We start from the raw sequence: 17,510 nt of genomic DNA, 5'->3' as shown, positions 1-17,510 counted from the left end.
CTTCCTTACTTCATGTCCCACTTACCATTAGTGGACTTCTCAGTAGGGCCTAGCAGCTCTCCTTCTCTCCACATACCAGCTCCTTTGAAATCTTGCATGCTTCTAGAGCACAGCCCTTAGACAGTGGTGCATGGAATCATACTTTATAAGGGATTCCTAAAAACAAGTTAGACTTCAATGGCCAGAGCTCACCAGCAATGCAAAACATCCCCACAAGGGAAGCAATAAGAACATGACATAATTTTAGTAAGTTTAGAATAACCCAAGTTGTTTTACTTTATGATTAAGATCTTTTAATTCAGAGCCATTTCATTCAAAGATCGTTACTTTTCAGGGAAGGGGAGGGGACTGCCACATGGAATGTGGCCATGAACATCTGGACAAATTTGTTACGCTAAGGGCCACTTGTCCAAAATCCCGTTACATGCAGTGGCAATCCAATGGTGCTTTCTGCTCATAGGAATGCAAAGGATGTCCTATTAGCCATGCAACGCCATACCTACCATAGGTAGTGTGAAAGTAAACCACACAGACAGGTTGTACCCAAGAATACACCCGCAAATATTTTATTTGTTCAGTTATCCAGCCTGTAACTTTAAAAGCTCCATGTTGAAGTGAACGTAGAGAGACACAAATTAATGTTTTGTCTAGTACACCAGCTTTGGAATTAGGAAATGGGCATTTCCCATAATTCCTTCAAATTTGCATATCAGAGTCCTCAGGGGACAAAGAGTAAAATGCCAAGTTCTCCCCATTCCACCTGCCAGAATCACAAAACCAAAATGGGAATGTTTACGCACCCAAAGACAAGTCAGAAAAGGGACAATGGTGTGAACTAGCACAAACAGATGTGAAAAGATACACATCTGAGCCTTGCTCAGCTGGGACCACATTAGCACATGTACACTAGTACTACCTACTAACAGTCGGTCAATAGTTGGTATGAATAAATGTGAATGTGTAAAATTAATACTTGAGGGTGGAAAAAGGCTTAAAAATAAATGATTTGCTCAACTCAGCCTCTGCCCATTTAAGAGTTTAACATCTAGTTACACAGCCATAGCATTCACCACCACATTACAGCAGATAAATCCTAAAGTTTAACAGCAGCCATTTAATGGCTCACAATAGTACATTATGCACAATCAAGGAAGAAGCCTCATATGACCCCTCAGACTGATCAACCTCCCCTCAATTTACTGATCATCATCATGAAGGGCAGCCACCATACTCCATCGATCCTGCCTCCTTTGCTCTGAAACTCTGCTTCATTTGTTGAGCTTTTTAGGTGCACTCATACTGTAGAATTTTTAATTAAATTCTACTCTGTTGCACATTGTTTAAAAGTATCTGTGTCACTATCAACACGGGAGAGACACGGATTTTGCTTACCATTCAAGTATGAGCCCCAAATGGGTCAAAGATCTGTGCTTTGCTGCAGCCAGCAGCTTTGGCTTGTGAGTCTCCAGCTCCCGTTGAACGTTTGGGGGTAAAGCTGTTTGGAGATTCTGAGCTTTTACTCTGTTTTCGTATTTATATTATTTTCTTCTGTATAAATAAGCTTCTCTCAAAAGTAGTGTATAATGTGATTAATAGCCAGATAAGACTTCTGTATTTTTAGAAAAGTTATGTTGGTTAAAGTTCTGAGTTGTTACATTACAGGGGCCTGCATCTAGGACAATATGGGACAAGTTGATGTTCTACTGCGGCCACTACGTTTTAGGAGCAGTGATATTAGAAATGTCAGTTTTTAAGTGTTATGAGACACTGAGTCACTGGCAAGAATGCCAGCTAGCTTGGACAGCAGGTTCTCTCTCATCACTCAGGAAAGGGCCACAAGTGATCAAGTCAACCCTATTCTTTCATCAGCTAGGACAGCAAAGCATTTAGTGTCTGTGTATTGTGCAAGTGGCCGGCAGGATGCACATTTTCCAGTTGGTTTACGGTTGCTAAAAGCTCAGACCTAGCACTGGGAGGAATAGGGTAACTCTGAAGGATGGCAGAACTTGACCTGCCTTCAAAGCGGAAGCAAAGAATGCAGCTGTCTTGGCAAGTAAAGAAAAATAATGCTTTAAGTATAAGGCAAATAACTTAAGACCTCGATGGAATTAACTACCAGTTTTCTGTCTGTTATACACTTTACTCCATTAGGCAGTGGAGGTTAACGTTCTGACCTAAACTTCGATTATGTTGAGAGATGACCTGGATAAAAATGAACCAAAAGGAGAGGTTTTCTGTATAATCAGTGCTATGATGTAGTATGAAACACAGTCATAGGTTGCACCATGGTAATGTAAATCAGCTTTGAGAAAGGCAGTAAACCCCAGCATTGCAGGGGATGTAACAATTGTGTACTGTATTATATGCTGTGCAAGTGATGCAACTTGTTCACGCGCTCCAGTTACATCACTAAGTTTATCTTGCTGCAGTTCTGTCCCTGAACTTCTGCTAATAGGTGGATGGAACCAACGTTACATATATTACGTCACAGCTCAAGGTAGTTTCAGCAGAAATACAAAATTGTTCAGTGCCATGTATATTTAGTCCATAAAATGAGTGTTCCTAATGGCCCACCAAACAGTGTCAAAACTGAAATATCATGGGTCACTGGAAATAGGATCACTGGATTCCCTTTGCATTTAATTTAAAACCCCTAAATCCTTGATTTTGCAAGGAACAGACATTTATAAAACACACACGCAAAGATCCTTTCTTTTTCAGTAGTGTAGGTTTGACTTCTATCTATTGTAGTCTTTCTCCAACTTTGACTAGAAGGGGGTCATGGTGACATCTTTCCCCAGATGATTTTCAGACGTGGGTAAACAATGGAAGTTTTCTAGGTAGAATAAGGTTGAGTCTCATGTCAAACAAGCTGACTTTCACAGGTTGCTCTCTTAGTCCTTAGTCTGTTGTTCGGGTTCAAAATTTTCTTTCCCTCAGTTTGTTCCCGTTTTGTTCATCTGGTACTGGAGAATGTCCATCACCGTTGCTTAAGCATTTGTCCTTTTCAGATTTGTGCTCTTGCTGTTGTCGTCTTATCTCCTTACACCGCAAGGTAATGTCACTAAAAACAAAACAAGATTGATAGTATTGACTTAAACAAGCATTTCCGCTTAGATTTACAATCAAAACAATTGGATAAATACATCCTGGTGTCATTATGACACAGATAATTTGGCTCATTTTGATTAATACTACAGCACTAAGTTTGTATGGACTTCCTTTATCCTGTAAGAAAGGGTACAGATTCAGTTGATGAAAAAAGTTTATTTACATTTAGTGCTAGTACTTACAAATAGTTACCACCATGCCCAGAAGTATAATGAACACAGGCTGCATTCTACACAAATGTAGCGGGGAAGCTGCCATGCAGGACCTGACTCATAGGCTGGTCTCATTCCTTTGACCACACCCACTTACTGATTATAGAAGAGGAAGGCACATCTTTTATTTCTTCACACAGAGGTGCCATCGCCCTCGAGTAGTGTCCAAACTGAGTGTGCATATTTAGATTGTGTGTCAGGAAATTAGGGAAAACTCTCAACCTGGATAACAGCACACTTCTTATAATGAAGGCTGTGAGTCTGTAACCGAAGTCATGGATTCCCAGACTTTCCATGACCTCCGTGACTTCTGCAGCAGCTGGTGCTGGTTCAGGGGCTGCCCGAGGCCAGCAGCAGTAGTTTGGGTGTGTGAGAGGGGGCTCAGGGCTGGAGGATGCGGGGGGCATTTATCTCAGGGTGGGGGGCTTCCCAGCTCCCATGGGCATGGCCTTTCAGCTCTTAGGTGGCGGAGGTGCCGGGGGGGGCGGGGGAGGGTTGGGTGAGGAGGCTCCATGTCATGCGCTGCCCATGCCCTCAGGCCCCGCCCCCTGCAGCTCCCATTGGCTGCGATTCCCAGCCAATGGGAGCTGCGGCAGCCAGCGCATGTGGCAGGAGCAGCAGAGCCCCTGCCCTGGCCCCTCCACCGCCTAGGAGCTGCAGGGATGCAGAGCTGGGTAGGAAGCCCCTGCCAGCCCTGCCAACCCTCCCCCATCAGCACCAGCAGGGGTCCCATGCCACAGTCCGTCCCCCCTCTGCCCCCCCCAACACCAGCAGAGGGCCCAGGTCAGCACCCGCAGCGCCCCCAGAGCACCTGCAGCCCCTGCCCACATTTTAGTCATGGTGGTATTTTTAGTAAAAGCAATGGACAAGTCACGGGCCCGTGAATTTTTGTTTACCGTCACAGGACCTGTCCATGACTTTTACTAAAAATACCAGTGACTAAAACGTAGCCTTACTTATAACGCATATTTACCTTTGGTCCCCTCTCTCTTGGTCTATTTAACTTTGACTTTTGTTACCATCTTCATTTCCCCTGACAGAGCACTTTACCGGGAAGGCAGTTGGAGTTATGCACCTTCAGCTGTTTATTTCCAAAGTGACAATACTAGAGTTAGTCCCATGGAGAAAATACATGCCATGCATTTGTCTCCTGACAACATGTTGAAAAAAATCTGTTTTCAGGCACACACACAGTAACGCATCCTATTTGGCTGCCGGAAGTGCTTATGAACTACTCTGTCTCTCTTCTGTATTAAGATATTTTAGCAGGGAGAAGAGAATTCCTGCCCCTGTGGTAGATACTCAGGGAAGTGCACATCATGCTCACAAGCAGTTTGGCTTGGGTTACCGTCTGCACTCTAGTGAGAACGATGTAACCTTTTGAAAGGGGCCCTGCTATCTAGGCAAGTGGCCAAGAGCATATAAAATCAATAGATCATGCATATGCACCTGCTGTGATTGTCAGATATATGTTTGTCATCCTGGAAATGTTACATCTCCCACCCACCATCTTTACAACTACACTCCCGCTATGTTATATACAATATATTTTGCATCTGTAGCATGTATGTACATACAGTCTGGGTAAATATCTTGGGTATTTATTACTCAAGTTTTTCATCCAGATTGAGATTGTATTTTTCAACTGATCCCCTACTTTCAGTAGCTTATTCAGCTATTTTCTCAAAATTATTTTCGGCTGGAATTTCCAGTGGTTGGTCACCATACATAATTCTTTTTTATTATTATTATGAAGTTGCCTAAAAATCATGAGCCATATTTGATTTTGACAATGAGGGTCTCATCACTTAGATTTCAGACAATATTTTCAATCTGATCATTCAAATAAGGCTTTGAAAATAATTCCAGTTTGGCATGTATGTAGCCTTAAAAGACATTAGTGTCAGAAAGTAGCTTTAGAAACAGAGCTAGATGGTCTAAAAATATAGGCCAACGTTTTCAAAAGTCACCAGTGAATTTGGTGCCCAACTTGAGAAAAGTCTTAACGAGGCCTGATTTTCAGAGGGGGTTATTCAGTACTTTCTGAAAACCGGGTTTCTTTAAAGGTGTCTCAAATGGGCACCCAAAATCCCTAATGACTTGTGACAGCTGTGGCCATGGCATACTGTGCATCTGACGTATACACCAATGTGTGAGGGTCACAGACTAGCTTTCAGATTTCTGGCTAAGTTCTTTAAAACAAGTAGTTATAAGTTGGTTGTCAGGATTCTGGTTACATTTATATTTAAATTATACTAAACAGAGTCAAGCATTGTGGATATTATGTGTTGAAGACTACCTAATCAAGTCTCCCAAACAGACTTTGTATTGTACACCTTCAGTAGGCTGTTGGTGAGATGTGTTCCCCCTGGAAACTCAAAATTATATAGAGTTTTTAAAAGATACACTTTGAAAGTCTTTTGTTCTACAATAAGCTACTGTTCACATGGGCTGGTTAAGCCTCGTCTTGGCGCACTGGTGCTCACTGGAATCTGAGCTCTATCACCTTCGCTTACCGAATGAAAAAGCGCCATATTGTCCAGGTGAGCACAAGTATGATTCCAAGTATCCAGCACTGGGTAATGTAGAAAGGAAGGGACAGCATTAGGGTGTAAGGGTCGTACTTCACAACAATCAGAAACTCTGTGACTGTGATAGCAGCAACTAGCCAGGCCTGTTGACCCAACTTCTTATGGAACTTCCTGAAATAGAGACATTAAGTGATTAGTATTTTAGTAGCAGATGTACAATGGACAATACCTTTATAAAAATAAGAGGGAGGATAGAAATACGTATTTCATCTTTACCCACTTGCGTGAATGTCTACTCTTAACCATTACTATGGATGTATGGACATACTACAGATTGGTATGCTAAAGTATTTTCCTTCTAACTCTGAATACTTTGTTCTCCATTACAGCCCATTCAGAGGTTCTGAGAACATGTTACATGAATTAATCCTCAATATCTTTATAAGGTAGGCAAGTATCTCCATTTCAATAGATCTGTGAACAATTACCTGACCAAGTCAAGATCATAGACAGTCGATGGTGAAAGTGGAGTTATAACAGAGGAACTCTGACTTCCAGATCATCTTCTATGAACACTAAGCCACATTCCACACTTTGTTATATACAGTACTTAATGCTTTTAAGTAACAATGTGATTGATCTATATTCTGAGCCCTATTATCTTCCAAACAAAGGCTACCTAATTAGTCCTATCTGACCATCTCTTAAGGGACTGAAAATGAAGATGCTTATTATCAGAAAATAAGACACTGGAAGAGGGAAGGGCGCTAGAATGCTTTTGGTGGCATAACTATCTACAACCATAAACATTCTCAGTATTTAATCTCCCCTTGAATTAGTCCTTATGAAGTACCAGGAAAACAAAAGGGGAATTGCAACACTGTGTACGTTTGAATTGCTAGTGAACTCTGAAGTAATCAGTGACACTCAAACTAAACCCTACCCAAACTCAAGATTGTAAGCAAACCCTCTGAATACTTACAAGGAGAAGCCAAGGCAATAACTCTGCGGGTCTGTCTACACTGCAATTAAAAACCTGCAGTTGGCCTATGACTCAGGCTGAAGGGGCTTGGGTTAAGGGGCTGTTTAACTGTGGAGTAGACATTTGGGCTCCGGGGGCAGCCTGAGTTTTGGGACCTCCCACTTCACAGGTTACATGCCCATGAGGAACAAATTTCAGAAAACCTGTTCAAAAATTAGACATCTAACAATAAAAAGCCATTTGATTCCAATCAAACTATTCCAAGTACCATGCTTTGGAAGGCAGATGGCCACACTTCACCTAGCTCAGCCAACAATTCTCTGTATTCACTTTCTTACTGTACATGTTCTTTCAAAACAACTGTGGGATTACTATCCATATTACCAGAGAGCCTAGCCGCCCGTGTCAAGGACCAGGACCCCACTCTGCTAGGCACTGTACAAATGAAACAAAAAGATTGCCCCTGGTTTATATGACAGCTACAGACACTGCCACTACACTTTTCTAGGGACCCTCCTCTTCCTTCCCACCCCTCACAGCTAATCCTCAAGCCTTCTACCAGCAGCTCCTATCTCTAAATTAAAGATTGTCTGTGTCCCATAACACAAAAATCAGAACAAAAGTTTCACTCTGAAGCCCTAATACAGATGACTGAATTTTACCTTTGACACTGTCCCACTCTGTCTCTTTGGTAAAATAGCAGAGGCAAACCATACATAGAATATAGCATTTTTCTTCATTCATCAGGAATAGGAGAACTGTTTCCTCTGATAGGCTCTCACATTTTTACTTGATTTCTCCTTCATTCTGCGTTCACTCCCCTACATGCTCCCTCTTTGCCCAGCCCTCCCATGGTCTTCCATTCTGAGTGCATCCCAAGCTGCTAAGTGAAACAACCATGGGGAACACAGCACAGAGTGGCAGAGCTACTGGGGCAAGGTGGAGGGGAAGGAGAGCAGCATGGCAGAGACCAGGAACTAGAAAGCTACATAAGGTTGGGGGAAATGAACACGTCAGGGTGACTACGATGCTTCCTTCAGCAGTTCTTTTAAAAAATAGATCGACCTGCCTTGGGAATTTCTAGCTTGCTCATGACATCTGCGCTAGAGCCTCTAACTTGCTGGGGCTCAACTGGAGCACCAAACGTATGTCAAAAAGGACAAAGTTCAGAGACCACCCACAATACTTTGGGACAGTCTCTGCCTTGTTCTGCCGGGCTGTGGAAAAGGAGCAGAAGTCACCCATAAATCCCTCATTGGGGCCTCCACCAGCTCAATATGTGCAGGGCTGATGTAACTGTCTTCTACGCCTCCCTCCTGCAGCTCCTGGTGCAGGTGGTGTGTGATGGGCAGGGGAGTGGCTGGAGGGCACTGAACTCTTGCTATCTGCAGCTGGCGTATGGTCCCTTGGGAACCGTACCCAGCTACTGCAAGCTAGAATATGACAAATATGATGCTTAAATAGGAGCAATCTGACAGGTTCATAGTACCTGCACTGTTGTGGGGGAGGGGGCTCTTTGCCCTAAAATGCATCACCAGAGGGTCCTCGGATTTGCAAGGTGGTGCCGCAAAAGCTCCAGAGGACCAGAAAAAAGTGTTGGAAGATCGCTGAAGCAAGAAGCACCTTTAAGAAAAAGGGTTTAGGGCTGGACCATGCAGTCCTTAGAAGCTAAGTCTAAGGACTGTAGCACCAGGCTTGTAAATGTGAAAGGAGTTCAATGCCACCTCGCACAAATAAAACAAGTGTTCCAGGTAATCAAATGTTCAAAGAATATGGTAACTTTTTGTTCAAGAAAAACTGAAATTTAATATTGCCCATGTAAAATGGTCTATACGGACACCTGTTATCTACCACATGTAGCCTACAAGAGGGGATATGTTTAACAATCAAGGTGCACAGTGGAAAACAAAGCAAGTGCGGAGGGCTGGGCTTCTTTGCCCCAATAGGCTGATCCACTTCTACGGTAACTTGCACCAACAAACTGCAGCAAGGCTAAAAAGAAAGCAATTAAAACTTGACATTACACAGACAAAACGACTGGCTTACGGGTCATCCATGAAGTCGTAGATCTCCCTCATGCCCACACCTCCCACATTGACAAAGAAGACAAGTCGTAACAGGACCAAGTAGTGTTCTGGTGGCATCCACAGGACAAACTTCAAGTAAAATGTGTTCAGCTCTGCCAATAAAAACTGAGAAAAAAAGGACACTTTAATAATTTAATTTAAAAAGATTCAGTGAGTAAAGCCTGGACACACCCACCCCTCACATTTATTCCTAAAATAGAAACGTGTACTCAGACTTGTACAGAGAGGGCCCCACAAAGAGCAACGAGAAAACATGCCTATCTGCTTGCTCTGAATTATGCAGCGCTACCTTCCAGTCACATCTTGAAGTATGGTTGAAAATGCCAAGCAATGGCAGTTGTACTTAATCTCCAGATTAGGGGTGAAAACCGGGCTCCACTATGGAGGACTATGGAAAACTCCTGCTGACTTCAACAGGACCAAGACCTCAGTCTAGAATTTGGGAGCCTATTAAAGCTAATAGGGGGTTGTAGGCCCAGATGAGCATCCCAAAATTAATTATTAAGAAAGGTCTGAGGGAGCACAGGAACAAGCCTCCTCCTCCTGGGAGTTCTTACACATGACTCATGCGGGGGATAGAGGAGGAGAGTTTGCCAGAAGCAGAGGGACCAAGGAGAAGTTCAAGAAGCACTAGCGCTTCCTGCCCTCTTCACTCAGATAACTTCCTATAGTTCATCATAAGGAAGCAGAATGCTTTCTTTACCACTTTCTCCTGCACACACATATACTATGACTGAGGTAACGCCCCCCCTGGACCCTTCCGATCTCAGCAGCCCTGACTCAGTCAGCAGGTCTTTAGAGAGGGCATGGGGAATGAGACTATAGAGGACTGCCAGGAGTAGAGGAGTCAAAAGGAAAGTGGGGATACATGCTTCCTCAGCTTCCTTTGCTCTCCCATTTCATGTTGCGTTCACTGAAAAAAAAAAAAAAAAAAAAAATCAAAGGGGTAGCCGTGTTAGTCTGGATCTGTAAAAGCAGCAAAGAGTCCTGTGGCACCTTATAACAGACGTATAGGAGCATGAGCTTTCATGGGTGAATACCCACTTCTTCGGATGCATTCGAAGAAGTGGGTATTCACCCACGAAAGCTCATGCTCCTATACGTCTGTTAGTCTATAAGGTGCCACAGGACTCTTTGCTGCTCTCATTGAAAAAAGGGAGATTTGGTCAAAACTTGGTTAAAGCTTGAGCTAAAGTTATTGCCATTGGTTCCACAACATTCTACTCTATCCCAGCTCTCATGCTATGCCCTCCACCAAGATATGAGCACCTGTCAGGTGCCCTAAGAACATTAAAGGGTTTTATGGGGGGGGCTGCATGGAAGCGATTAGAATAAAAAAAATGTTTTTGTAAGGCACATGGTGAGGCACCAATGAAGTGTGGCAGCAACCTTAATTCTATTTTTAACCAAGTTTATCTGGTGATTTATATAGTTTTAGAACTACCACTAATGAATCCTAAAAGTATAAAAGTTGTCCTTCCCATGGCTACTGAAAAGGCTGATTACACTGCTCTACAGCCAAAATGCTTCTGAAATTAATGTAGTCAAACTTTACTAATTCTGGGTCACTGAGAACGAAAATGATGCTTAAAATTGTTGATTGGCTCTAGTTTTCAAGATATGCTATTGGGTCAGTATATACGACCCTTGACTTGGGAATGGCGGAGGATAAGTGAGTTATAAAGGGAAGGTATCTCAATTTAAACCAGAAATGACTAAAACAGATCTTTGTCTGGATCTATGAATAAATCTATGACTGGGTTTGGATAGTACTTGCTTTCTAGGCAAAACAATGAATGATGCAATCTGAAGCTGGCATTGCATCATGTTATTCCTAGAAGTCATGGATGATGCAATCATAATGAAGCTTACGTCACTCTGCTGAACAAATTGCCCTATATCAGCTCTAGAAATCATACAGTGTCGTGCTCTCTTATTTGTCAGTGTTTGATTTTGCAAAGGGACACATTTCTGTTTAGCCAAAGTGAGCAGAGATGCCTTGTACTTGTGTGAACAGTGCAGATAAGTTCTGCTATGTTTGTGGTGAAGTGACTTTTGCATCACAAAAGCGCAGTATAACCACTATGGTTAAGAAAGCCTATCACCTTTATTTTGGCTGCAGAATTGGAGATCAGGATAAGAGGTGGGCCCCACACATATGCTGCAACACTTGTGCAACAAATCTTCGCTAGTGGTTGAACAGGAAAAGGAAATCTATGCCTTTTGCAGTGCCAATGATTTGGAGAGAGCCAACAGATCATACCAGCAATTGTTACTTCTGCATGGTGCCTCCACTTGGGAAAGGTGTGTCAAAGAAGAAAAAGTGGACTGTGCATTATCCACACATTCCATCAGCTATACGCCCAGTACCCCACAGAGAAGGGCTGCCGGTTCCTGATGCACCAGAATCATTCTCACTTGAGTCAGACGAGGAGGATGAAACTTCTGGTCCTGAACCAGGAATGTCACAGGACCCACATTTTCTCCCATCCTCCTTCTCTGAACCACACCTCATAACACAAGGTGAACTGAATGACCTTGTCAGGGATTTGGAACTAACCAAGAGTAAGGCAGAGCTGTTGGGCTCCAGACTACAGCAGTGGAATCTCCTGGCAGGTGATGTTAGGGTTTCCATGTTTCGTGACCGTCAAAAGGATCTTGTCCCATTCTTCTTCATGGTAGGTAATCTTGAAGCCTGCAACAACATCGATGGTGTGATGGCAGCCCTCAACATCGTTCACGATCCAGATGAGTGGAGACTGTTCATTGATTCATCGAAGACTAGTCTTAAAGCTGTTTTACTGCATAATGGCAATGTTTTGCCATCAATTCCAGTTGGTCATGCAGTCCATATGAAGGAAACCTATGACAACATGAAACAACTTTTGAGGTGCATAAACTATGACCAACATCAGCGGCAGCTTTGTGGCGATTTGAAGGTTGTTGCTCTCTTGCTTGGTCTGCAGACTGGATACACAAAGTACTGCTGTTTCTCTGCGAATGCGATAGTCGTGCAAGAGATTCCCACTACATCAAGAAAGATTGGCCACTCCGACAGTCATTGGAGCCTGGGAGGAAAAGTGTTCAGCATCCACTACTTGTTGAATCAAGGAAGATTTTGTTACCACCCTTACACATCAAGCTGGGTCTGATGAAGAACTTTGTCAAGGCCATTGACAAAACACAAGCAGCTTTCAAGTACCTCCGTGGAAAATTCCCAAGGTTAAGTGAAGCTAAGATAAAGGAAGGTGTCTTTGTTGGTCCTCAGATTCGTGAACTTCTTCGAGATGATGCATTTGACCATGCACTGCGTGGCAAGGAAAAGACGGCATGGAAAGCCTTCCAGTTAGTGGCAATAAATTTTCTTGGAAACAGCAAGGCAGACAACTACAGGTTGTTGGTGGAAAACATCCTCAAGGCATACAAAAGCCTTGGTTGCAACATGTCACTAAAGATACATTTTTTGCACTCTCATCTAGATTTTTTTCCACCGAACTGCGGAGCAGTGAGCGACGAGCACGGCGAGCGATTTCACCAGGACATTGCAACAATGGAGAAATGCTATCAGGGCAAATGGAGCCTATCAATGCTTGCAGACTACTGCTGGACAGTGACAAGAGATGCTCCATTTAATGAATACAAGAGACAAGCCAAGAAGCGCTGAGTAGACACTGAATAGGACTAAACTATGTACATAATAGTTTTTTGCCTTTTGTTTCATAATAAATTTTATTTATATAACCCTTTTGCTGATTTTTAAAGTGTTACATAAACAGGACAGGTGAATATTATCATGTAAAGCAACCATAAACACATGAAAAGACCTAGGTTTACAATTTATGATTAAAACTCTATCTACACAATATACATAGACATAAAATGTCAAAACCTAAATTTCTTAGAAACAGTAGCCAATCAGTTGTTTTAATTGTCATATTTGAATTCAGCACATCAAAATACATAATAAATAGCACATTTTATCTCTGAAGCAGACGACTTCTCAAAAATTGTAGACCAGTGTTATAGATACACACAAAATACCAGGAAACATAAGCAACAGATCCAGTTTTGGGCACTAATTACCCAAGTTTCACTGACAAGATCTCACTGAGCAGCAGTAATTAAATATTTACTTAAGAACATGAGTTTGTAGATGAACTGAAATTTCCAGTGACAGAAAACCGCTACAGGGGGAGCCACTTCAGTTATAGTAATTATGGTAGACTGAGTCAAAGGATGTTTCTTGCTCCAAAGATTATATATAATGAAAAATATTAGCAAGTAATGATTAAATCTGAGGTATATCTGCGAGATGAAGCTAGTTTAAGAATCACAAATCAGATGCAAGCTGTTTTTGCCAAGAGAATCACTATGACTTGAGCTTGCCCCAGACTAACATGAACTTGACAGCTTCTTCAGGTTTAGCAATAGGCACTGCCAACTAATGGCTGGCTCTTTTTTTATTGTGCATGAAAGTTACTTTCATACTGGGTTCCAGGACCTTTTTATAGATATGCAGAATGTTTTATTAATATTGCTGTTTACTTCAACTTCCATAAAGAAATTGTATCAATCTGAGCAAATCCATTGTGGCATATGAATCTAACATACAAGACAAATTTTGTATTACAGAAAGTTTGGTGGTCTGAATTTTTATTCAAATTGACTATCATCTATGTGTTTGCAAAGTGCCTAACATATGTTGTAGGTGCTCCCACAAATTGTTAATTACAAGTAATACATTACTTGCTCCAAAAGGACAGTTTCACAAACCTGAAATTTGTCTTCTCCAATAAGAGTGAATTTAGAATACATAATCTAAGATGCCCTACAAAGCAAATTGGATTAGAAAAATTTGCTAGGCAACCCTTAAAATAAAAATGCCATCAGATTTTCATAGCAATCATTCATCCTCTGCTAATTTACAGAGTGATTAAGCAGCTGTTAGAACAGTCTGCTTATCAAATGTACAGATACATTATATATATATATAAATAAAAAATACAGTCCAATATCTAGAGAAAGCATCAAAAGCATTTCAGTCTGCTGCGTTTTTGCATTTCTCCACTTACTCTGGATATGTGATTGTTCTGGGACAGTGATATAAATACATTTAATACCTAAAAAGAACAGGAGTACTTGTGGCACCTTAGAGACTAACAAATTTATTTCAGCATAAGCTTTCGTGGGCTACAGCTCACTTCTTCGGATGCACAGAATGGAACACACAGACAGAAGATATTTTCATGTTCTCTGTATGTATAAAGGTGGAAGTACGCATACCAATTGTAAGAGGCCAATCAATTGAGATGAGCTATCAGCAGCAGAAGAAAAAAAACCTTTGAAGTGATAATCGAGATGACCCATAGAAGGTGTGAGGAGAACTTAACATGGGGAAAAAGATTCAATTAGTGTAATGACCCAACCATTCCCAGTCTCTGTTTAAATCTAAGTTAATTGTATATAATTTGCATATTAATTCGAGTTCGGCAGTCTCTCTTTGGAGTCTGTTTTTTAAGTTTTTTTTGTTGCAAAATTGTCACCTTCAAGTCTATCACTGAGTGGTTAGAGAGGCTGAAGTGTTCTCCCACTGTTTTTTGAATGTTATGATTCCTGATGTTGGATTTGTGTCTATTTATTCTTTTGCATAGAGACTGTCCGGTTTGGCCAATGTACATGGCAGAGGGGCATTGCTGGCACATGATGGCATATATCACGTTGGTAGATGTGCAGGTGAACGAGCCCCTGATGGCGTGGCTGATGTGATTAGGTCCTATGATGGGGTCACTTGAATAGATATGTGGACAGAGTTGGCATCGGGCTTTGTTGCAAGGATAGGTTCCTGGGTTAGTGTTTATGTTGTATGGTGTGCGGTTGCTGGTGAGTATTTGCTTCAGGTTGGGAGGCTCTCTGTGAGGACTGGTCTGTCTCCCAAGATCTGTGAGAGTGAGGGAGCATCTTTCAGGATAGGTTGTAGATCTTTGATGATGCGCTGGAGAGGTTTTAGTTGGGGGCTGAAGGTGACGGCTAGTGGTGTTCTGTTATTTTCTTTGTTGGGCCTGTCCTGTACTAGGTGGCTTCTGGGTACTCTTCTGGCTCTGTCGATCTGTTTTTTCACTTCAGCAGGTGAGTATTGTAGTTTTAAGAATGCTTGATAGAGATCTTGTAGGCAATCCCTCAGACAGAGATAAACACCTTATGCTGAAATAAATTTGTTAGTCTCTAAGGTGCCACAAGTACTCCTGTTCTTTTTGTGGATACAGACTAACACGGCTGCTACTCTGAAACTTTAAAAGCTGCCATTCAATACATAAATACCCTGGAGAACAGAGCTAGACAAAACTGAGTGTCCAGTATGAACATCCAATTGTTTAGTTCCCTTATCTTTTCTTTGATATTTTAGTTAGATAGGCCTAAGCCAAAACACTGTGTTCTAGATCCATAGTGCCCAGAGCCCGAAGTGCTGAGCTCTAAGGTTCTGGTCTGAAGCGATCTCCAATTTTAATTTGATAATATGCCCCTGGAAGTGGGGAACAAAAGGGATATTTTCATATGAAGTCTGCATTTTGGGTAGCACAATTTATTAACTGAATCACGCTTAGCATGCATGTTAAACTACTTAGAATTGAAGTATATCACTTAGTAATCAAGATTAAAAATATTTTTGAAAATCAATTTATTTACAGACAGTCCCAATTCCAGGGTGTCACACGTAGTACGGCCAGGATTGGCAGAAATCAAAACCAAAATTCCCATTAACACATTTATGAGTGCTGCAAACAAGTCATTTTACCAGTTAGTTTAAAAAGAAGTTTCCTTACTACAAAGATGATGCCACAAACTGCTAGCCATCTGCGCAGGCTGGATGCTGGCTTCCACTCAAATTTGACCCAGCTATAGGGTGTGAACTGGAAAGCCATTCTCTTTATTTTACCTCTGAAAAAAAGTCACCACACATCACTCTTACACCAGTTTTAAGGAACAGAAAATATCCAATCTTTACAAACACATTTAAAAAATTTTTAAATCAGGCATCGGTTCAAGCCACCAAACTTTTCTGCACTGAGCTAAGTGCCCTCTATTCCCCCGTATTAAACCCACTTTTATATAACCCACTTTTATATGAAAACCGCAGTGAGTCAATGTACTCTTATTTTAAAACCTGCTAAACAGCATATCTATTTAATTTTTACAAAACTAAATTTACAGAGACATTGCACTAAGTAGATAGCTCCTATCCTAGGTGTCATCAAGAAAGAGCAGTCTCCAAAAAGCTAATTCAGAGTCAGTAGTGCATGGTATTAGAGCATAACTATTATCAAAGGACATTTTTAAAACTTAGGAGTTGAAGAAATAATGGTATAACTCTACTGAAGCTTTGAATGTTCTTGACCTGATCACTCCTAAGTAGGTTAGAGTACACCCTTGCTCACAAAATATTTTCTATCCAGAGCTGAGGCATTCTACAGTTCCTGTCTGTATTTATTTCAGGTTAATCTATAAACGTGTCTGGTTTCCACACAACTCTGCCATTTCTAGATTTCACTGTCAATGTGAAAGACACCATTGTGGGAGGATGTATTTTCACTCCATGAAACAAAGTTCACATTAATATTTAACTCAGCATCAGTGGTCACAAAATAACCCACTAGTTATTGCATATGCTTCAATCTTCACTGAATACACTTTTCAGTTACACAATCACTATGTCCTTTAACTGCCCAAATTACGCAATCATATATGCACAGATTTTAATGAAATACAAGTCTCAGAACAAGCAGCATGATCTCCACCATTTAAATGCTGGAACTCTTAGTATTACAGGCACTTAAACTTGCTTCTACGGCAGATGGGTATATAGCCAAAAAGGCCAGTTTTACTACCAAACTCTGATCACTGATGAGAAAATGGCACCTGAGACATGTGGTCAGAAAAACTGGAAACAAAAAGGATGCTAATATGGTTTCCATTATGTTGTTACATTTAATAAGTCAGACTTCCTAAATTATCTAGTCCCCGCCTCGTGTCTTTTCCATACCTTAAACTAGAACTCTCTCCAGCTGATCATTTACAGATATGATAATCAGAATAATTTCACTGAAGACACCAGGGAAATGATGAAATGTCTGAATGTCATATAGCTCTCCTTTATCTGTTAATATAGGCTGAAGCGCTGAGTTGTCACAGCTTTGTGACACACATCTGTGGGTGTGCAATTCAACTTGTCTTTAACACTGCTTAAAAAGTTCTAAATGCCAACCTAATTCAAGCAACTGAAAACAATAAGAGCACAGCAGCACCCACCAGTACATTTCAAGAATGCTAGCATCCGAGCTCATGTTAGAAGACATTCCTTTTAGAGCCAGAGAGAGGCTTAAGATACGCTAAGTTGCCATATAGCTTTTATTGTTGTCTCAAGCTAAAGCTGGTTCTTAATAGGAGCCAGAGTCTGATAGTATTTTAACCTACTGCCTACTCAGGAAAGTCAGATTAAGCAACCGTTGCTCTATTACAAAACCCAAAAGAACAAGTTGGCTCCTTCATGACATAAGTCTGTTTCATCACACAGGCCCTTACATGTTTCCAA

General features: G+C 41.5%; 1 protein-coding gene across 3 annotated transcripts in view; it reads right to left on the bottom strand.

Annotated features, from left to right (window-relative positions):
- Window positions 1-540: 540 nt before the first annotated feature.
- The window catches only part of PTDSS2 (phosphatidylserine synthase 2), a 75,170-nt gene continuing 58,200 nt past the window's right edge, over window positions 541-17,510 (bottom strand). For all 3 annotated transcript variants that reach the window (XM_005310777.5, XM_065591872.1, XM_042862106.2), the window contains 4 exons: window positions 15,745-15,859; window positions 8,883-9,028; window positions 5,840-6,025; window positions 541-3,064 (listed from right to left, as the gene is read on the bottom strand). In XM_005310777.5, the coding sequence (XP_005310834.1) occupies window positions 2,920-3,064; window positions 5,840-6,025; window positions 8,883-9,028; window positions 15,745-15,859 (592 nt within the window). In that variant the 3' untranslated portion in view covers window positions 541-2,919. The remainder of the gene's footprint in view (window positions 3,065-5,839; window positions 6,026-8,882; window positions 9,029-15,744; window positions 15,860-17,510) is intronic.

This window comes from Chrysemys picta, chromosome 4 (genome assembly GCF_011386835.1).
Source record: "Chrysemys picta bellii isolate R12L10 chromosome 4, ASM1138683v2, whole genome shotgun sequence".
NCBI lineage: Eukaryota > Metazoa > Chordata > Testudines > Emydidae > Chrysemys > Chrysemys picta.
The sequence above is the reverse complement of the archived record's forward strand: the minus strand, read 5'-3'. Positions and strand labels throughout refer to the sequence as shown.